Genomic DNA, 23,428 nt, shown 5'->3' with positions numbered 1-23,428 from the left:
TTTGGTTTATTTCACTATGTAAGTAATATGTAAATACATTCATACTGTTCAATTTTAAGTAAAACAGGTGAGGTGAAATATTTCCTTCATTCTCTCCTATTGCAATCCTACTTCTCTGACAAGATGTGATCATTATCACAAATTTACTCCATATTCTTCCATAATTTGATGAATGAATGGATACATGACAGATAAGTAGATAGGAAGGTAGGTAGGTAGGTAGGTAGGTAGGTAGGTAGGTAGATAGATAGATAGATAGATAGATAGATAGATAGATAGATAGATAGATAGACCAGCATCTGGTTTTTATACCTTAACAGTGTACTTTTCTCCACCAGAATAAAAGTGGATTTCTCAATTCTTTTAAAAAGCTGAATAGTGTTCCATAATATGTGAGGTATTTGTTATTTAACCAGCTCTCTGTTGGTGGACTTATGAGTTACTTTCAATTTTAGAAAGCTGAAAATCTGTCAGTATGTTTCTAGATTTGTTAACTAGGTGTGAAGTCAGTCTTGAAAAGTTTTAATACTTTAATTATATGACAGCTAGTCTGGAAAGATGACCTAACTAACTACACCTCATAGTATTTATTTATGTCTTTTTGTCTCCTTGCCTTCCCTAGAACTATGACTGGTTCTGTTATTCACTTTTGAACAACTGAATGTGGTGAAAGTGATGTTGTCTGACGTCTGAGGCTGGACCTAAAGAAGTTTTTTGGCTTCTTCCTGGGTCTCCTGGAACACTTACACTGGGGGACACCAGCTACTGTGTAATAGAACTCTGACCATCTTTAGATCTCTGGGCTATGAGGAAATCCAGTCTAGCATATGGAGAGGTACAGGGAGAGAGAAAGAGATGTCTGACCATTTCCCACATTATTTCATCCATCTCAGCTAAGGCACTAGACTTGACATTGAAGAAGCCATCATGGATATTCAGTCCAGTCAAGCATATAGACGGCTCCCACTGAAGTCACCATCTGAATGCAACTGCATGAGAGGCACCAAGAAGGAACTGTCCAGCTGAACTCCATCAACTTAGAGAATCATGAGCCATCATAAATGGTGTGGTGGTTTTAAGCACCATTGAATTCTGGGGTACTTTGTTACAAAGCAAAAGGTAACTGAAACAAGTAGTTGCTCTTAAAAATCCCAGTTAAATTTTATGGAAGAGTCCATTTCTTCTGAACCTTGATATATCTTTATGTTTTCCCCCTAATTTGGTGAAGCATATATTCTGTTTTGCTTTACATTATCTTTTCAACTAGTTAAATTGGGTCACTTTTCCAAATATTTTTTGTTCATTTACATTTATCTGCAAATAGCTCTTTATATCATTTGTCCACTTTTCTCCTGGTTCATCTTATTCTTATTATTTTGGAGGAGTTTTTAATATTTCAGATCTCATTCTGGGATTGATTAAATAGCTACAGATATTATCTTTGTCTATTGCTTATCATTTAACTGGGTTCCTAGGGTCTTTCAATGGAAAACAAATCTAATTTTTATGTAGCAAAATTCAGTCTTTGGTTTTGTGTCTTATTGCCTTATTAAGACTTTGCATCCCAAGATCATAAGCATATTCTGAAATTTTTATGATATAGTCATGGCATTTTGCCTTTTATATTTAGATCCTTAGTCTATCTGGAATGCTTTTGTTCAGTTGCACAATTTAGACTCTTTTTCAACAGGAAAGCATTTTTCCCAAATACTCCTAATTAAATAGGACATCTTTTCATCTCTGACATATCATATTTAACATACACCCAATTTTCATAAATGCCTAGTGTGTTTCTGAATCCATAATATTCCTTGTATCATACATTCATTCCTGTGCCAATATAAAATTGCTTCAATTATTTAACTTTTTCACATAATTTGAAGTGCAGAAATGAAAGCCACCATTTACTTTATTTCCAAAAATTATATTACCTATTTTTGTGCAATTTCTCCTCCAGGCCAATTTTACAATAGTGTACCAATGTTAAGGAGAAAATGCTAATATAAGGTTGATTTATATTTTTTTATGGATCGACACTTTCAAGAATTGCCATTTTTACATTATTCAATTCTGTCTTCTAGTAATAAGTATATTTTGGCATATACTTTGATCATCTTTTATGCCCTTGAATAAAGTCTTATTTCTTCTTCAGATAGTTCTTTAGCATTCCATATTAATTTTACTGCAAGATATTTTATAGATTTTTTTCTATCATAAATCAGATTTTCAGTGATATTTATTAATTGGGTTTGGAATTGAGTTTGCTTACTGAATCCTACTGTAAGGCTTAGTAGTTTTCTCTTTATTATATTGGACTTTCAGAATAGAAAATTAAATTGCTCTTAAATAATGACAGTTTTATGTCTTGCTTTCCAAATTTTTTTGCCTCATTTGGTTTTCTTATCTAATTGTGATGTCTAGGATTCCTGTATTATATACTAGTCACAATAGTAGGTGGCCTTCTCCTATTTCTGAATTTGTGGAGAATGCGTCAAATAATTAATAATAAAACATTTACTATGGGTTTCTGATATATACTTTTCTACTTCAATTTTATTAATGATTTCTTAAAATTGTAAGTATCAAACTTTATCAACTAGATTTTCTGCATCTATTGGGTTATATTGAGATCATACATTTTTCTCCTCAAATGTGTTAATATATTAATTATATTGATATATTTTTCTAATGCACAATTATATTTACGTTCCTAGGATAACTCTACTGATGCAATTAATTACATTTTTTTTAGGTTTTCTTTTGTAAATAGCAAATATTACATAGAACTGTAATTTTAATGTTTTGTACTATCTTTGTTTTAGGTATCAGACTTAAACCTTGTGAAGTGTATAATAAACCTTTTAAAATCTGTCCCAAAACAGTATATATAATTGGGAAATATCTCTTCCTTGCAAGTTTGGTACAATTTGCTTAAAACTACATTTGGCACTTCTGTACTGCTTATTACTATGTTCCCCTTTCATACTTTTTTAAGCTAATTTTGAAAGTATATTTTTTCTTAGAAAGTTGTTCATTTTTTATAAAGTTTTCAAAGGAAAGTTTCAGACCCCTCTTATTTTAAGACTCTTTCATCTGTTACCATGGAGCTCCCCAATTCCCATTCAGTAATTTTGCCCTGTCTATCCTATATAGTAGGCAGCACTCATTCTTGTTTTAACAGGAAATTGCTAATATCTCCCCCAATCATTTCATTTCATGAGAATTTTGATGGGCAAGTGGGTAGATATATATTTTAAATCTAACATATTAATCTAGTCCTTAAGTTATGTAACTATCAGAATACTATACATAATTTGACAAGAAGAGAGAGCAGAGAAGGAAGTGCCTGCTGGTCCAACTCACTCATTTGGTAAATAAGGGCCCTGGGGCCAACAAAATAAGACTCCCTTTCAGAACATGAATATTTGGAGCCAAAATTATACACTGGAAATTTATTTATAGATTAAAGTATTCCTGCTTTAATGTGATGCGTATGTTCCTTTTTTAGAAGGTAGGGGAATAAGGCATTCTGTAAAATCATGGTCTAAAATTAATAGGGCTCTTGTGGAAAACAGGGTTGGAAAAGACTGCTCGCTGCTATATGCTGCTCTCCCATGCTCATGTGCAAACACACACATACATACATCTTAATGGAAACACCAGCACAGTTTAACAGACACATTCGTTCCAAAAATTTAAAGAGCTATTATAGGAAATAAAGGAGTAAATAAGGTGTCTTTAAATTGGTGGGGGAGGGGTACAAGAAGCGGGTGATGCTGTTATACAGAGAGACAAGGACAAACTACACAAAAACTGTCGAGAACACTGCAGTAGGCATTCCCAGGACAAAACCTGGGACCAAGCTGAGAAAAAAAAAAGAATATGGGGTGAATGGTCACTGTGTCCATTACCGTCACTGTCAGCAGCTTCCTGCGTACTTCAGACATTGTTACTTGGTGGAACAAAATATAATATTAACATCCCAGAAAAAATTATGACCCTAACAACTTCTGTAAGTTAACCCACATTACAAAGACAAGTTATAATGCAGAATTTTTTATTTAGTATAACATTTTTCCAAGTATCATGTTTAAATTATGTGGTCTCTTTTTGTCTGGGTTAGCAATAACAAAAGCTATTATTGTGTTATAATTGTCAACCTAAATTTTTTTCTCTGCTGTTATTTAAAGAACTATAGCACCTCTAATGTGGCTAGTCCAAATTAAGGTATGCTGTAATTGTAAAATATACTCTGGACTTAGCACAAAAAGTATATAAAATATTTCAGTATTTTTTCACATTTTAATTACATATTGAAATGATAATATTTTGGGCATATTGGGTTAAGGAAAGTGCATTATTTAAATCTATTCTGACCTGTTGCAGTTCATATTTTTTCAAATATCTACTAGAAAATTTAATATTACTATGTGGTCCACATTATATTTTTACTGGACAGTGCCAATCTAGACAAAATCGAAGAGAAGAGAAAAAGAAAAAGCATTAAAGACTGGAAGAAGGGTGGTATGTAGAACTTAATGCATGAATGGAATAAGAAAAGGAGATTTGCATTGAGAACACTACATCTCAGAAAGGATAGGATGAAAGGACCTTCCCTGAGAGAAAGAAAACTGAAAGGCCTGGCAGCTGAGATGGCTGATGTGGAGAGAAGGGCTGGGGCACTAAGAGGACAAGCCACAGGACGTATGACTGTGCATATAGTGGGAAACCTGAATTAGCGATCTCAGATTACATGTAACAGATGCTGTTCTCAGTCGGGTAACACACCAAATGTGGGTGCTTAGCATGAATTATAAAACTTTAACTGCTAAATGAACTGAATCTTCATGATACAATAAAAAGTTTTTTTCTTCATCAATACTAGTAAATTGAAGTTTCTATACCTTCATTTTATTAATTCTCTCTACAAATATTTAATCCCAGCTATATGCAAGTTACTATCTAAGGAACAGTCTTGAGTCTGCCTGTCATTTAAGATGAATACCAAAAGGGTGAATCTCTGCACATCATTTTCCTATTCATAAATGGCACATTTATTTTAAAGTACATTTATGGCAATGTTTTTATATAAAAAGAGATTAATGAGCAAAACACCAAAGAATGAGGCGCAAATACTTTAGATTTTTCTTATGGGTGAAAAGAGACATTTAAAAGGAAACAACAACAACAAAAAAAAACACCTTATGAATTTCTCACTTCTCTAGACACTCCTTGCAAACCCACATTTATGAGTCTCACATTTTCATTTGAATAAATATGTATCTTTTTACAGAATAACTAGGTTTAAATATTATCCATTCTTATGTGTGAGAAGTAGTCAAAGAGGTGTCTTATGAAATATTAAGGTCGTATACAGAAAACAATTAATTCAACTTTATTTTATGAATATAGAAGCCAGGAGGATCGTTAACAGCTTTTGAATATATTTTCTAAATAAAACTCAAGAATTAAGCTGAACTTTTAATAATTAGGATGGTTAAATCAATGTAAGCATGTAAGGTAAGTATAACAAAATATTAAAATATTAGTAAAGGTATAGTATTCCACAGAGAGTGTTCAAGTACTTACGTGCACACACATATACACATTCATTTGGTTTTTTAACTATGAAACAGCCCTGGATTTTTAGTTCAGAGTGGTATCTGGAGTTGATTTATCAACAGATAAAGGCGAGTGATACATTATTTCTGTCAACTTATGTTCCTCAAGTTGTTATTTTGCTTTCAGGGAACCCAAGAATAGAACAAGTTACATTTCATGACCTTGAAGGACAAGAACAAGTTAAATTATAAAACTAAGGTTTACAGTGGTTAGTAAAGTCAGGCTTTTGAACAGATACTGTTTATGGGACATAAGTTTGATACCCACGGCTCTTACTCAATAGGGAAGTAGACCTAAGAGATCTAAAGCTTTCTGCCTAAATGCCTCCTTTGTGCTTAACACTTCCCTGCAGCATCACCCCGCCTCACTTAAACATGGTTGTAATCCTTTTCACATACAGTATTCAGCCTTTGCTTTTAATTAAAAAATAAAATGAAATTGAATATAGTGCAAGGAAGTGTTTATCTAGAGAAAATACTTTATAACAACTCCCAAGTATGCAATGCCTTCTCTATTAAGCCCGGCAGTCACAAAGAATAATTAAGTAAAAGCACAGCAATCTATATAAATGAAGTTACCGAAGAGAGAGAGAGTCAATATGCAAGAAAAGTAACAGTGAAACTGGAACTTTGCATCCTTTGCAAAATTATGGTCTGAGCTCCAGGGAGGGCTGTCTGGAATGCAGTGTGCAAAAACAAAAAAAATGTCACCTCCAGAAGATGAAAATTTTTTTTCTGTCCAAAGATTTCATTATTTTTCCTACAAACTCAGAGAGGAAACATGAAATGAGACTTTGCTAATGCAAAACTTCAAGAACTAAGATTATCATCACATATAAGCCTTAATAAGGTGATACTGGCTCGTTTGAAATAATATGTAACAGAAATTCTCAAGTTGATTGCTTCATTTTCTTTAAGAAAAACTGGTTATTTAAACATCAACTAATTCAAATTTTAGGTAGATTTCATAATTACCTTTAAAATTAAATGACACTTTTGAGTAATAAAAACTTGAGAGCTGTATATATTGTCTATTATAGTATTAGATATGATGAAAATTAAGTTATGCACCTATATTCAGTTCTGGCTTGCCTTCTCTTGGAAAATCATGTCAAATCTTTGTGATTCCTCTTATTATATCTGTTGGCTAAAGATGCTTGCACAATTCACCTCTTTAGAAGACTTGGGTCTGAAGTATGCCATAATTCTTACATTTAGCTTTTCCTGATAAACAACCTTTATGTAGCACAGGCTCTTTCTTTGGAGACCTGCTCTCAGATGATGATATAAACAGAGTATCCATGTGTTAGGATATGTGTTCTACTACAGAGTTATAGATTTAGAACCAAATGCAAGTTTATAAGATGGGATGTATTTTTTAAAATTAGCTATTTATTAAAGATAGAAACCAAAGTCAATTAGAAAATGTTAGGGAAAGCACTTTGAAAGGCACCTAAAACTAAATTGAAATAACCCAGGATAATTTTAATGAGTGCTTTATTAACAGAACTCATTTTTATTATTCTGTGAGAACACTCAGAGTTATGACATGTTCCTTCCTGTGCTCCCATGTGGTTCTGGTATTCTGTAAGTGGAGGAGCAAAGTTATGCAACAGGGAAATGCACTTCAATCTATTTTGCTGTTCAAAGTAAGTCTAAAAAGGTATGGCAGAGTAGATTCCACGATTTACATCCTCAGGCTGTTCTGAATGTGTTGAAAACAATCAATTTGCTCAAGTTTGCAAAATGAAATCTTTAATTACACTGAGGTAAAAAGACTTACTTTTCCCCCAGGAATATATACAACCCCATTTCTACTGCAAATAAATATAATCTATTACCTTCAAATTGTATAGTCTCTCTGGTAATTGATAGTTTGAATGTATTTTGAGTAAAAGGAAATTCCAATTAAAATCAAAATTTAAATGATACATACATATTGTCATGTTTTTTTTCCCTGTAAGTAGAGGTTTTTCTTAAGATTAATTTAAAATTTAAATTAGAGGCACTCAGTTTTTTAAGAAGATTTTCTCATGCTAATAAAAGACATACAACAGGCACCTCTGTAGAATCTCTATCCTCTCCTAAGGGAAGTAAGCGGGTGAAAGGGGATGCCCCAGTAATAGCCAAATGGGTCTAATAAATGCTGCAATGAATAGACAGTATTCCCTCGTCATTCTAAATTTAAGAACAGATATGACCATTTCAAGGTAAGATTTTTAATTACTGCATGATTTCTTTTTCTACATTTTTTTTTCAGCATGCTGGGTTTGAACATTTCTTTTTGACTGGAAATTAAATAATAAAGGAATTTCTGTTTCATTTAAATCAAGGATATAGTACAGAATCTGGACACAGTTGAAAGCAATGGACCTAAGCAGGATTTTCAAGAGACATTCAGTTTCTTCTCAGGAGACACTTGTGATCATGGCAAACACAGTCAGGACTTACTCAACAAATGCTTTTTATTTTTGTTTTTGCTTTTAGGAGGCACCGGGACCTCGTTTATGGGAAACAGGCACTCAGTCACTGAGCTACAACCACCCCACCTCCAACAAAAGGTTTTAAAGGCAGTACGTTTTAATGTTTGACCCAGCAGCTGACAAGGATAATTGTTTTTAATCTGAATTAGAAAGTAAGATTTATTGCAGAAGTTTTGAAAGAAGAAATTATTTAAATCACATACGTCAGGAGAAAAAAACTCCAAGTAGATGCTGAGCTAGGGAAGGAGGGGCAGAATTGTGAAGTATCGTTACATTCATATACTATAAAGATATTTAAGAAGAACGAAACTCCCATGAGATGGTTACAAGTCTGGGTGAATTATTGTTATTCCCCAAAATAAAGGCAATACAGGTACATTTGGGATGGGCCTTTCATCTGTGCTGTGCCCCGTGGGAAAGAAAGGCGGTGGCGCTGGTCCTCAGCCCTCATTGGGTAAGCCCAGAGGAATTTCTGCTGCAAAGATAATGGGAAATGGGGTTGCTGAGGACACATGGTAACTAATTTAGGGGCTAGAGAACCCTGAACATGATGGAAGGTGTCCATTTTTGAATGAACACAATTGTTTTTACTCTATTATTACTTTTATACTTTCATTCATTCTGACTCTAATCTGTTGGTTCACTATTTCATACTTCATCTTGTTGACAGTTTTCCATACGAAAAACTAAGAAAGTTTCTGTTCCAGTTCTTTACTTTTTGTTGATATTTTCATAACTAAAATCTTGTTTTAAAAGCAGTTTCTGAAAAGAATACTAAGAGACAGTAAAACTGTATTTGATATCATTTAAGCACCTAGAAGGTATAGTATGATATCCAGGTAGAAGAAGTCAGGAGCCTCTCATTTTTTTAGAAAAGTGATGGAGAAATATTAAAGTGAGTGCCTCCTATTTACAGAAATTTTTAACAGGGAAAGGGAAAGCAACAGCAAGAGTGAGTGCCAGAAAGAGGGAGGGGGTAAGAGGGAGATAAGCAAGTCATAAGTATTTTAATTAAGAGAAAAAGTAGGTGATACTAATTTGAGATGCATGGTCATCAAGTTGCAAGCACAATATAAATGAGTTATGAAAAAGGAGTTTTTGGTTTGCTGGGAAAGTTATCTTTCTTAATTTTGCAATAAGTTACTAAATAAAAACATCTTAATTGCTTTGTTGCTTCGACTCCACTTCTGTACAATGTACTACTGTTCTGGCAAAGTGAGTAATTTTTTTTCTGGGAGTATAAATTCTTAGGCAATTCATATCTTGCTATTTGAAGTGTGGGGCCAGCAGTAGAGATGTGACTCAAGAACATCTTAGAAATAAATGCACAGTCTCAGGCCCTACCCCACATAAACTGAATCGGAATCTATATTTTTTGAAGATCCTCAGGTGATTCATATGCACATTAAAGTTTAATGCTCTAACATATTCATTTAAATGGAAGTATATGTGTGACTATATGCGTATATATACCTACAGTTATATTTGCTCATATGTCCCGCATTTTCAGAATTTTACATATCACTTTAGTACCATGGGTAAAGACAAGAGTGTTTATTAAATTAACAAAATATGACTTAAAGAGGAAATAATCACACATTTCTCATTGGCAAAGGTGTAAAGCAAAATTCCCTGACCACTGACATTTTAATTGTGATGGCAAAGGGTTTTAGTTACATCTTATAGCTTGTTTCATCAGTGAGTAACTTATTGTGACTGTTTCAGCAGACTATTGGTAAAAAACCACATAGCTTACATTTTAAGAATTCACCCTTAATTAATCAAAAAGTTAATGAGAAACTGCAAAAATAGCAACAAAATACAATTTAAACTTTATTTTCTTAGAACACAACAGGCTAAGAAATAGAGTTCTAGTAACATAAGGAGAGCTTGAAATGAAGAAAATGTGTCTTTAGTGTTCTACAAAAGTAAATAGAGATTTTTGGGAAATTTGTTTTCCTACTTCTTAGTTTGTAATTGTAACAAATGTATAATATTTTGAATTTATTTGGACCTATGTTTTAGGAGCTCAAAGCAATCCAAACATCATTCCTCTTCCTCCTTCTATCTTTTAAATGTTGATGTTCTCAGGATTCTTTCGTTTCTTTCCCTGTGTGATCTCACCTATTTCTAAGGGTTCCATTTCCTCTTAAAACTATTGATTCCCTAATCCATACCAGTTTCCTAGTATCTGCACTCTTCCTCTCCCTCTCCCTCTCCCTCCCTCCCTACCTCTCTTTTTCTCTTTCTCTCTTGTGTTCCTGGGTACTCATGTACTCAATATGCCTTATAATGGATTATTTTGCCCCCACCCCCACCAAAACTTCTGTGTCTCTGAGATGCGTATCCATGTCATTGACCTCAATATCGGAAGTCAAAATCTTCTACCTTTCCCTCTCACACAATCCCTCAGATTTAGTCACCAAATTCTTTAATTCCTCTACTTTAAAAGATCCTGAATTTCATATCTACTATTTAGCACTGTGCTGCTAACTTAGTTTTGATCCTGTCAATCTTTCATTTGTTCAATAATTATCTCCTAGCTCTACTTCGTCTCTAAGGCAAATGTTTCATTCACGCTGACATTTAAATTCCTCTTTTCCAAAAGAGATCATTTATTTTAATTTCCTGGTTTTAAAAATCATGCTTATTGTAAAGATTTTGTACATAAAAAAGATGGTCCATTGATGGGCCCTTGATACTTATGACTGTTCTTATGAACCTTTGCCTTTGAGGGTGAAATTTAGCCTAGTATTATTGGGTGCCTAAAAATTGCCTCCTGAGAGCCTCCTTATTGCTCAAATGTGGCCTCTCTCTAAGCTGAAATCAGTATATAAATGTACTACCTTCCCTCCAGTGTGGGACATGACTCCCAGAGATCAGTCTTGCTGGCACTGAAGGATTACTACCAAGCTCAAACTAGCAAGGCAAATGGAAAATACCTTGACCAAAAGGAGAAAAGGTAAAGACAAATGAGTTTATATGGCTAAGAGACTTCAAAGTGAGTTGGGAGTTCACTCCAGAGGTTATGCTTATGCATGTCTCAGCAGGAATTCATTGACTGACAAAATAAACACTACCTCAAATAGCGGGGCTCCTGAGGGCTCTGGAGACATCCAGACACTAGGCAGGGCAGACAGTTTAGGAGTTTGGTGCCCTGCCAGAGGGCCCTACTTTGGAATGTATGCTCCCTAGTGTGAAAGAGTTAGACTCAGCTGTGGTTTTCCTACACATGGCTCTTCTACCCCTATTTGAACCTACAGTTGGTACTAGAATAGACAGGTTTATATTGAAGAGACTTAAATCTTTGGGCTGTCCATGTGCCAGCTGGGCCCTGAATCTCAACAGAGGTGCCACACCTACTCTCCAGTTCACTGGACTCACCCAGGACAAAAACAAGGAGATGATGATGGACAACGACCATCCCAAGGAACAGAGAGAGTCTGCAACTGCAAGCAAGATAGTCCCATCTATCTGCCCCATGGGATCTAAGTCCCCTCTCAACTAAAGGTAGGGTGGGCATCACCATCCCAGAATCCTCAGGATTGGGGAATAAACAATGGACTAGAGTAAACTTACTAATATTCTGCTACAGACTTACTGTGATTCTTGCAATTGGAAGAACTTATATTATTGATGTGGAGGCAGTGGCCCCTGGAGGTTCTTAGGGGTGGTAGGGGGAAAAACAGGTATAGTATGGGGGCATTTTCAGCATTTGGGAATTGTCCTGAATGACACTGCAATGACAGATACAGGCTATTATATATCTTGCCATAACTTACAAAATTGTGTGGGAGAGAGTATAAACTACAATGTAAACCATAATCCACACTTAGTGGCAAAGCTCCACAATCGTGTTCATCAATTGTAACAAATGACCACACTAATGAAGGATGTTGTTAATGTGACAACATGTGGGAGGGGCAGGGAGCAGAGCATATGGGAATCTCCTATATTTCTTATGTAATTTATATAATCTAAGTATCTTTTAAAAAAAAAATTAAAAACATATTTAAAAAAACGATACAAATAAACATCACCTATATCACAGTTCTTTATCAAGGTGTAAACTATTCTAACATTTTAACATATAGGATTTCATTTTTTTCCAAATGGAAATACACACATTTTAACAAAAATTAACATGTAGGCTGACCATGGTAATATTGCGGCTTTGGTTCTAGACTACTGCAATAAAGCAAATATCACAATAAAGTGAATCACAGCAATTTTTTGGTTTCCCAGTATATTTAAAAGTTATGTTTTACACTATACTGTATCTATTAGGTGTGTGATAGCATTACATCTAAAAAATAGTAATATACATTCCCAAATTAAAATGTGATAGTCACGAAGTGAACATATGCTATTGGACAATGGTACTGACAGACTTGCTTAACATGATTGCCACACACCATTGATTTGTAAAAAGTGCACTATATGGAAAGCACGAAAGAGCAAAGTGCAATAAAATGAAGATATGCCTGTCTTAACCTGTGGTTTGAAAATGTATTTTTTCACCTTTAAAACTATGATATATGTTTTGATATCAAGACATGATCCTATATTATTTTAAATAATTTATAAATTTATGCCATATTTTAATTAAATTATATTCCATAATCTATTTACCACTCTTTTGGGCCATTACTGGGCATTTAGCTTTTTCCCCTTTTTTAACCATTAAATAAATCATGCCAGAGAGAATATCTTTATATCTAAATCTTGTTGTGTAATTATGATTGTTTCCTTAGAAACATCTGTAGAAGCAAAATTGTCAAAACAGAGAATATGGTCATTATTAAGGTTTTTGATAGATTTTGAAAAAATTCCTTTCAGTGAGTACTATTTCAATTTATACTTAGAATAGCTATTTGGAGAGTATCTGTTTCATTACAACTATTTTGACAATTTGATAGACAAAATGGAATCTCATTGTTTTAATCACATTTTTATTATCAGGTTAAACTCTTCAAATATTTTTGTCCATTTGAATTGCCTGTTTCCCTGGTGATAATTGTTTTAAAAAGCAAAATTTCACATGCATCTTGTATATTCTAACAATATATATTTAGCTAATAATACTTTATTACATATTACAGATTTCTTTCCTCAGTATTTATCCTTTAAATACAAATTGTTCATTGGATTTCCCAAGACCCATTTCCTTATTCTTTTGTTTTTCCCTTGTGTCAAAATAGACAGAACATAAATTTACCATTTTAACCATTTTAAAGTACACAGTTCAGGGACGTAAAGTGCATTCACAGTTTGTGCAACCACCACCATTATCTAACTCTAATTTTCATCCCCTGAAATGGAAACTCTGTGCCCTTTAAGCAATTATTCTCCATAACCCTCTTCTCCCAGTCCCTGACAATCAATCATGTGCTTTCTGTCCCTATGGATTCGCCTATTTTGGATATTTCATATAAATCGAATCAAACAATATGTGGCCTTTTGTGTCTGGCTTCTTTCACTTAGCATTATGTTTTCAAAGTTCCTCCATGCTGTAACATATACCTTGTTTTTTTTTCCTAAGATTTTTATTTATTTATTTCTCCCTGCCCCCATGCCTTGTTATTTGTACTTACTATCTCTGTTTGCTCTCCTTGTTTCTTTTTAGGATTTACTAGGAGCCATACCTGGGACCTGGGACCTCTGATGTGGGAGGGAGGTATCCAGTCCCATGAGCTACCCCTGCTCCCTCCTTTGTTGTTTTCCTCCCTGTGTCTCTTTTTGCGTCATCTTATTGCATCAGCTTGCTGTCTTCTTTAGGTGGCACCAGGAGCCTCTGCTCCCCACTTTCCTATGTCTCTCACTATGTTCCCTCTTCTTGTGTCTCTTGTTGTGTCTGCCTGCCCATCAGGCCAGCCCACTGTTTTCTTTAGGAGGCACTGGGATCCGAACCAGCGACCTCTCATGTGGTAGGCAGGAGCCCAGTCACCTGAGCCACATCCACTCCCCTACCTTGTTATTTTTCATGGCTGAAAAATATTCCTTTATGTGTATATACCACATTTTGTTTATCCATTCACTTGTTGATGGACAGTTAGGCTTTTTCTACCCTTTGTCTACTGTGAATAATGTTACTAAAAACATTTTTGTACAAGTTTTCCTTTGAACATCAATTTTCAATTCTTTTGGGTATATACCTAGGAGTGGAATTACTGGGTAATATGGTAATTCTATTTTTAACTTGTTGAAGACATTTCTTTATTTTGTCCTTAATCCATCTCTTCTCTCTTATCTAAAGGCAGACCTCACCACAGTGCATTATTAAAACAGATATGGATTCCTTGGGTAAGTGATTATATATAAATTATCTTTGTGCTTTCAGCATTTAACCAAATGCCTTGCACATACAGGGAGCTCAATAGTTTTCAAGTGGACTACTAGGATTTCTATATGCCTAGTTTTGCTTTCTGTTTTGCAAATGCCTTCAAACCTGCATATGTTTCAATCTGTACTTGAGGATGAAGAACTCTTAGCCATTTCCTGTATCTATCTCAAGTGGTTTCTATGGTGCAGTTTTGTGGAAGAACCAAAGCTACAGAAGCAACCAAACCTAAGTTAGAATTCAGACTTCACTCTATTAGCTTTCTGGCTATGTGATCTTGAAGAAAAACCTCAAGATTTCTCCTCTGAATTTAGGGATTATCATTTTTTATCTAGCTCAGGGATATGTTATAGACTTATAAGCCTATCCCCCAGCATGAGATAAGGAAATAATTAGCACTTTTTAAGTGGCAATTATTATTATCATTGAAACCTAACCTAGTTGAATAGTCCAGATGAAGTATACCACTATAACTGTTGGATTCTAGATTCTTATTTATTGAATTATTACCTTGTTATATGTTACTTGTATCTCCTCTATAAAAATTTTATGTAGAGGTGTCCAAGTCCTTAACAACATATTTTTAAGCAGGTAAATTAAAAAATCTGATGACTAGTAAATATTCCTTTAGATATTAGAAGGAACAGTAATGGATAGTCTGCTTATTAAAATAGATCACATCAATACAGGAAGGTTACTACTCTTAAAGAGCAAAAAGAAAAAAAAGAAAAAATATATATATACTTCAATTTCCATAGTGAATAAATGGCTATATTTAACATATACTACCACTTGGCAACTTTCTTATTCTAATTAAACCCAGTTGAATGATTTTTTAATAGAAATAAATGGTTTGAAAACATTTTAGAACTCTATTATGTTCTACTTAATGGAAAACATATTAATAAGAAAAAGTAAAACAATATGTATAACATGTTTAGCAGTCAATAATTAAGCTATCTAATTATGAATGAGTTATTTATTTGAAGCAGGGCTTAAGTAAAGGTCCACTGTAGATTTTCTTCTCATTAATATTTTTCTGAATCTCTATTTTTTTCAACACAACTGCTTTCTGGATGATATTTCCTAGTGCTAAAACTAAATATAAATATTTGATAATGTTTCTCATATATTGAATCTAATATTTTGACATCAATCAAAGTCCAGATGTACATCTGAACACCTGCATTGAAAGATGAGTTTTAATGTGGAGTCATTATAAGATCACTCCTCACAGTATGTTGGGGGAAGGTAGCAGGCTACTCATTCAATGTGTTAATGGATTTGAATATGCAAGGACAAAAAGGGAATATCTGTAGGCTTGGTGCAACAAAACATCTATGATTTTGTTTAATATTTTTTATTTTATTAACACAAAAGGAAAAAACTCAGTCTTAAAAGTCATTCACAGTTAACACTGTCCAATGAAAGGTCAGATTTTCTGATATGAGTATGGTCAAGTTCACCAAATTACCTGCAAGGTCTTTTCAAATATATTCATGGTGCAATAATAACAGTGATGATGGGAATCTCAAAAGAAACATGTTTTTATTTCCATTAATCTGTTGTCAGTCTTTACATATTTTTAGAAAGGTAAAGGGGATCCACTTAATTGAACATTTTAGTCTTTAATTATTTACTGTTTAGACTATCTCTGCAATACCAGCCAAAAAATATTTCCTTTTTAAAGCCATATTATATTCTCAAGGCTGATGCTAAAGAATTTAAGGGCAATGGCTATAGTGTGTAGGGAGCTACCCGCTGTGAGACCTATCTACAGCCTCCCACAACATGGCGGATCTCACAACATGGCGGAGTTCACAAATCTGCCCTGTCATTTCCTTATTCTTCTCCTCTCTGCTTCTTTGTTCTCCCCCTTCTGCCACTACTCAGGTGACCACAGCAATACGCATGTGCAAGGCGTGAAACTCCACAGACCCGGTGCGAACTGTCCGCCAATCCCATCCTTGGACGTCTGCCACCCACAAGACCAGCCTATCACCTATGTACACGTTCCCTTCCCTCTCTATATATCCTCGTGTTTTACCCCTAATAAATGAGACTTGATCAGAATCCTGTCTTGTCTCCATTCTTCTCTCGACTCCTGCCCCACCCTGCTTCTTCCCACAGGTCCCTGGACTCGCCCCCACCAGACTGGAGCAATAGTGGTACCCTGAGAGGTGTGTTTTCAATCAAGTATTTGCAATTGATATTTTTGAGCAAAGATTTTTCATACTGTTATAATGAACTGCCTGATTTGTCCAATGAAGAAAGCAAAAAGGTGTTTTAAAGCTTATTCTTTTATGGAAAAGATTTAATGTTCACACTCAAAACTCTCTGTAATTTCTAAAAATAAGTATTTATCCAACATACTAATAAATGACTCATTACAAAAGCATTTCTTTTCTTAATTATGATCAGTCTTAGGATTTGTTACAGGTAGATGATCATGTATCCTTCTTAGCCCTGAATTTTCTCAGTTTCAAAACTAAAAGCCCCATGTCCTGGAAATCCGCTTAGTCCTGGACAAACTGAGAAGGCTGGTCATTCTACTCACAGGTGATTTAAATACCTGTTGCCATAAATACTCATAATATAAAATAAAACCAAATAAAAAGACTGTGCATATGATTCATAAAACTTCAAATTCACTCTAGTGTGATTAACATTGATTTAATTATGCTGGTTTTAAAAGGATAATGTTTATTCAAAGTCTGTTTAAAAGAAAAAGAAGCCGTGTTGCTTAACACATACAGATTATAACAAGGATGAAAATTTACCTTCATAAGATACTTACTGGGAAGCAGATTTGACCCAACTGATAGAGCGTCCACCTACCACATGGGAGGTCCAAGGTTCAAACCCAGGGCCTCCTGAGCCATGTGGTGAGCTGGCCCACACACAGTGCTGACGCACACAAGGAGTGCCCTGCCACACAGGGGTGTCCCCTGTGTAAAGGAGCCCCACGCACAAAGAGTATGCCCCATAAGGAGAGCCGCCCTGCATGAAAAAAGTGCAGTCTGCCGAGGAGTAGTGCCGCACACACGAAGAGCTGACGCAGCAAGATGATGCAACAAAAGGAGACACAGATTCCCTGTTCTGCTGACAAGAATAGAAGCGGACACAGAAGATCACACAGTGAATGGACACAGAGAGCAGACAACTGGGGGGGGGGGGTGGGGAGTTGGCGGGGAAGGGGAGAGAAATGAAAAAAAAAATCTTAAAAAAAAAAGACACTTACTTCTTTAAGAATTCTTCAGAGCCACATATATTTAGAAGATGGTCGTCAGGGAATAACTGGTCATTTGTACAAAAATGTAGAATTTCTGCAATTAGGTCTCTGACAAGATAATTAGCTGAAACAAAGGTGAATAATATAAGTTAATAAGAGCTTATTGAATATAGGCTGGAAAAGTTTTTGAGTACAAAAAATGACAAGCACATTATGAACGAGAGTAACTGTCTAGCTCCATCAAGAGGAATTACAATGAGATGCATCTCATTTGTCTGGTTAGATTTGGAGGTGTTTTTGAAAAAAAATGTTTGCATTTCCTTGCTGGTTTTTGTTTTCATATAACAAAACTAGGTGCTATATTATTCATGTTAAAAACACTGTGCACATTGCAGCTCTGTATAAAGCGTATTCCACCTAAGGTTACCCTTAAAGACCTGGGTGATGCCAGAGCCATAGGCAGGCAAGGGTTACGGGGATGTATTCTTTCTGCTTTCTGCCTAAATAGGACCTCATTCCAGGAGTTCTAACATGAAAAATAAAAAAGGATTCTGAATTAACTGGACTCAATATTTTCAGAGCATTTATATTAAGTTCTAATTCATGCTGCGATATTAAGACAATGCTACCACTGGCTACTACTGGCTCTGCAGCTAAGACCTAGAAATAGCAAAGGCTTCGTTCACCACTTTTTTTTTTAACATTCCCCCCCTCCACCCCCCTTGGGCTTGCTTGCTGTCTTCTCTCTGTGTCCATTCATTGTGTGTTCTTCTGTGTGTATTTATTTTTATTTCCCTTGCCCCTTGCAGCTTGCTTGTTGTCTGCTTTCATTCATTGTGTGCTTTTCTGTGTTTTTACTTGTCTCTCTTTCTGTTGCATCACCTTGCTGAGTCGGCTCTCTGCGGTGCTTGTGAAGTGGGCAGCACTCCGTGGCATGTAGGTGAGCCTGAACTCACAAGGAGACCTGGGATGTGAACCCAGGGTCTCCTGGACGGTAGACGGGAGCCCAACCGATTGAGCCACAGCCACTTCCCTCATTCACCACTTTTTAGTTGATTGACTTGGTGGATTTATTACATCTCTTTGATATCATTTTCTCTTTTGTCAAAAGGCCATGGGAACTGCTGAGGGTAGGAAGAGGGAAGAAGAGATATGATGTGGGGGCATTTTCAGGACTTGGAATTGTCCTGGGTGGCACTGCAGGGACAGGTGCTGGACATTGTATGTCCTGCCATGGCCCACTGGGTGGACTGGGGGAAAGTGTAGACTACAATGTAAACCACTGTCCATGTGGTGCAGCAGTGCTCCAAAATGTATTCACCAAATGCAATGAATGTGCCACAATGATGAAAGAGGTTGTTGACATGGGAGGAGTGGGGTGAGGGGGTGGTATATGGGGACCTCATATTTTTTTAATGTAACATTTAAAAAAAATAGAGAGGAAAAAAAAGTCTTTGTAATAGTTTAGTTTACTTCTTATAGGGAACTGCAGTGAGGGTAACACAAAGAAATAAGCACAAATGTGCCAAGTAAGTTATAAAGTGCTATACAACTGAAAATCATTACTGGGATATAGTATTGGTACTAATATTAATGAAAGCAGTTATTTTACTGAGCATTTCCTTTCTTAAGTACTTTAGATGCATTATCTTGATTATAGCACCTGTGATATAGGTATCATATCCCAAGCTATGCAGATGAACTCGCTGATTTGCAGAGATCCTATGCAGATTGGAAGAGGTTACACAGCAAATGATATGTAGCAAACCAGGAATCTAACCCAGATCTGTCAGACTCCAAAACCTGTGCTCTTAATGACTCTTAAGTCTCCACAACTGGTTTTTCTTCCTCTGCCAAATCATCCAAGTTTCTGTCTTAAACAACATTATAGAAATCTTAATGGGCATGTGCTTGCTTTCTACACCTCATTCTCTGGAAGCCAAAATGTAAGCATATTCTAGGGTAAATCATTGGTCTTTGATATTCCCATTCCATAATCTCCCCTTCTAAATTCTTACATGTTATGCATTTTCCCCCCAGACTTTTCTATTTTTTCGCCACTTTTAAAAAATTTTTAAATTATTAAATTGTCTTTTTTATAAGGTACATAAATCCCCAAAAATCTTACGTTAAAAAATATGAGGATCCCACATACCTCACACCCCACACTCCCACTCCTCCCACATCAACAACCTCTTTCATCATTGTTGCACATTCACTGCATTTGGTGAATACATTTTGGAGCACTGCTGCACTGTACCCACATCCTAGGGAGGCCTGATGTTCTGAAAAAGAGGGAATTGTGTCTCTCGAGAGAATTGGTGGCTCCCAACGGGTGAGGACAGTCTAGTATGTCAAGCGCTCAGCATTGTTGTAAGTATCAGTGAAGCTGGTCCTTCAAGCAGTGAAGATTGATGGTCACTGTGAGTCCTGAGGGGCGGGGGGAGAGAGGAACAGAATACATGCTATGCATTTAATATTAGCCAGAACCATACTGGCTTGTTATAATAATATTTGTCTGTGAAATAATTTCCTAATTTAAACTGATAAATGTTATAGGATTCTGGTGCTATATATGTTTGTCCATGCTCTAAATGGGAGCTTATGGTCTCAGCCAGTGAAAGCAAGTGCAGCAAATCTGAGAACCCTCAGCAGGTGAGATTCTGTACAGCACACGACCAAAATTGGCTAAGAAAAAATAGTGCAAGTGATACTGCTGGCGCTACTACAAAGCAATAAAAGGAGAGTATAAGGCTGGATTTAGCAATGTAGGTTTTACAGTAGATCAAGATGTCATCAAAGAAATGGGTGGGGGAAAATGGTAAGATCATCAGGAATTGGAGATTGGTGGACATGCTTTAACATTGCAGAGATTATCTTAAGCATATTCCAGACTGGGAGGCTTAGCCAACAATGGTATACATTAAACTGGAAGAAAACATGGCCAAATGTAAAATCATGACTATAAGAACTTTGGTGATAAACAGAGAGCATTGCCAGTATATGATGGCAGGAAAAGATCTCCAAGGACACAAGGCATGGCAAAGGAAAGAGCTGGAGGGTTTTTGATATTGGAGTTTTGATGTTGGAGTTTGATGCTGAAGCCTTAAGCTGGAGCCCCAGGAAGACAGGAACCCTGAGCCTGGAAAGAAACAAGCCCTGGGAAGAGGGAACCCAGGAAGCCTGAAACCTCACAGACATGGGCAGCCATCTTGCTCCAGCGCCTGAAAATAGACTTTCGTGGCCTGGTATCCATAAGCTCCTACCCCCCAAAAAATACCCTTTATAAAAACCAACCAATTTCTGGTATTTTGCATTAGCACTCCTTTGGCTGACTAATACACCAGGTGACTTAATAAATAGTCCCTCCCATTTCCAACGTTTATCCCCTGTGCTAAATGGGCATGCCTAAAATAATTTCTTTGCTACAAATATTTTTCTACTTTACAGGGAAAACTCCATAACCTAATTTCTAGCTGATAGTCATCTCCTGTGTTTGGTCTGATATCTCCTCATAATTCCTTCATGTTACTCTTTAGACCGTTCTTCATTACTTCAAACTAGGCATGTCTAATCTTAAAAACTCTATCTTTCCCCTTAGAGCCAACCATTAAAAGTCTGTTAAGTAAACTTCTCATTCATATTGTAAGCCATCAAGCACTGTGGTTTCCTTAAAATATGTTTTATACTTGTGAATTTATTTTGGCAGCTGATATATTTTTCCCAATTTCTTTAGTTTCCCACTCCAACAAGACCCTTCTTAACATACTGCCTATCCTATTGAAAAGATGGAGAACTATTTAAGATTCTTTAATTATGCTCTGCATCTCAAATTCTAGTTTTTCAACCATCTTTCTCTATACCTTTACACCTCATTTGAAAGACAAGTAGTCCACTACTCTATAAAATCTTACATCTTTAACTTCTCCCACACTGGGGTCCAATTTTATTAATTAAACCCCAATGCTCCCTTTATATAGATGATATATAACCAATATTCCCAACTCTATAGATGGGTTTCCTAAATATATTGTTTCCATTTAACCTCCCAATAAATTCTTCCCTCATCCTGTCCATTCCTTCAAGCTACTACCCTTCCTTTTACCCTCCTTTACTGCCAAACTTCTTTAAATAGGAGACAATTTCTGTACCCATTTCTCAATGTTTTCTTAATCCCTTGCAAACTGATTTCCAACATTGTACTCTAAAATTCATAAACAATTCTTAATTACCAGTTCCAACCAGTGATCATCTAAGATTAGAAGAGAGTTAAAAGTGGGAAGTGGATGTGGCTCAAGCAATTGGCTCATGTCTACCATATAGGAGGTGCAGGGTTTGATGCCCAGGGCCTCCTGGTGAAGGCAAGCTGGCCCACTCAGAGTGCTGGCCTGTGCAGAGCCCTATGCAGGAGTACTGCCCCACACAGGAGTACTGCCCCATGCAGGAATGTTGGCCCACATGGAAAGCTGGCACAGCAAGATGACGCAACAAAAAGAAACACAAAGGAGAGACAATAAGAGACACCTCAGCGGATCAGGTTGCTGAGGTGGTGCAAGAGATTGAGCACCTCTCTCCCACTCTGGAAGGTCCCAGGTTGGGTGCCCGGAGCCGCCTAATGAGAACACAAGCAGACACAGAAGAAGGGGGTGGGGAAGGGGGATAAATAAAATAAATAAATCTAAAAAAAGAGTTGAAAGTAAGGATACTGACTCTTAGAACAAGTGTGGAGTTGGAAATGTGACTTGGGAATCATCTTCAAAGAAGTGGTAGCTGAAGATGATGGAACAAAGAATTCTTTGTTCGAAACACCTGCTTTACTCTATTTCCTCACACTTGAGGAAACAGCACTGTCCATGGATGACACCTGTCACACATCTCATTTAAATTTCATTATACCTTAAGGTTTCAGCAACTTTCTACTTTTACAGAAATCTGTAGTCATTTCAGACTTTTGTTCTTCTAAGTTTATCTGTAATTCTAGTAAAACACTGAGATAAGGTACACAAGCTCCTCTGTATGTCTTTATAAATGACTTTCCTTTGCTTCCATTTCTTCCTCCTTCCCTTCTTGTTCCTGTCCCCCACCTCCTTCCTCCTTCTCCTCCTTCTCCTTGTAAACACTTCTGAGCACTTTAGAGGATGTGGACTTCTCTTTACCACTCTGCATCACTAACACTAAACATACTGGCCCAATTTCTCTACTGAAAATTCTCACAAAAGTAATAAATGGCCTCTGGCTTGCCAAATTCAACAAACAGGCATCTTAAGTGGTGGAAATTTAATATTTTAACTTGGAACTATAGAAGTGCTGTCTTAGCTCACAATTATTCCCTCTTCACCAACAACTAAAGCCAACATGGCCTACACTCCTAGCAATTTGGTTGTATCAAGGTGCAGGGCCTTTGATCTGGGCTGAACAATTCAATCCTGCTTTTAAAAATTTGGAATTGGATCCAATAGAGAGATTGGATTTAGGTGACCAGCCCAATAGCACATAAGCTTAAGAACTGGGCTTTCCATGTGCTCTGGAAAAGCAAAGGAAACAAGTCAGCCAAGGGTAAGACAAGCACTGGAAGCAATTACACAGAGAGGAGACGAGATGAGAAGCATAGAGGAACTTCTGATTGCTCAACAGTGCTTTTAGTACATTCCCCTTTGCTGAATGCCTACTCTTGAATCCTATAATAAATCTCTGTACTCTTATAATCTTCTTGTCTATTTAAGTCAGCAGGTGTTGGTTCATTAGTTGTAAA

General features: G+C 36.1%; 1 protein-coding gene across 3 annotated transcripts in view; it reads right to left on the bottom strand.

The window, feature by feature from the left end:
• Positions 1-23,428, bottom strand: part of PIK3C2G (phosphatidylinositol-4-phosphate 3-kinase catalytic subunit type 2 gamma) — a 646,925-nt gene that overhangs the window by 333,123 nt on the left and 290,374 nt on the right. For all 3 annotated transcript variants that reach the window (XM_058282853.2, XM_071210197.1, XM_071210198.1), the window contains one exon: positions 17,686-17,800. In XM_058282853.2, the coding sequence (XP_058138836.1) occupies positions 17,686-17,800 (115 nt within the window). The remainder of the gene's footprint in view (positions 1-17,685; positions 17,801-23,428) is intronic.

Source organism: Dasypus novemcinctus, chromosome 20, assembly GCF_030445035.2.
Source record: "Dasypus novemcinctus isolate mDasNov1 chromosome 20, mDasNov1.1.hap2, whole genome shotgun sequence".
Classification (NCBI taxonomy): Eukaryota; Metazoa; Chordata; class Mammalia; order Cingulata; family Dasypodidae; genus Dasypus; species Dasypus novemcinctus.
This window is presented reverse-complemented; position numbering and strand designations above follow the sequence as displayed.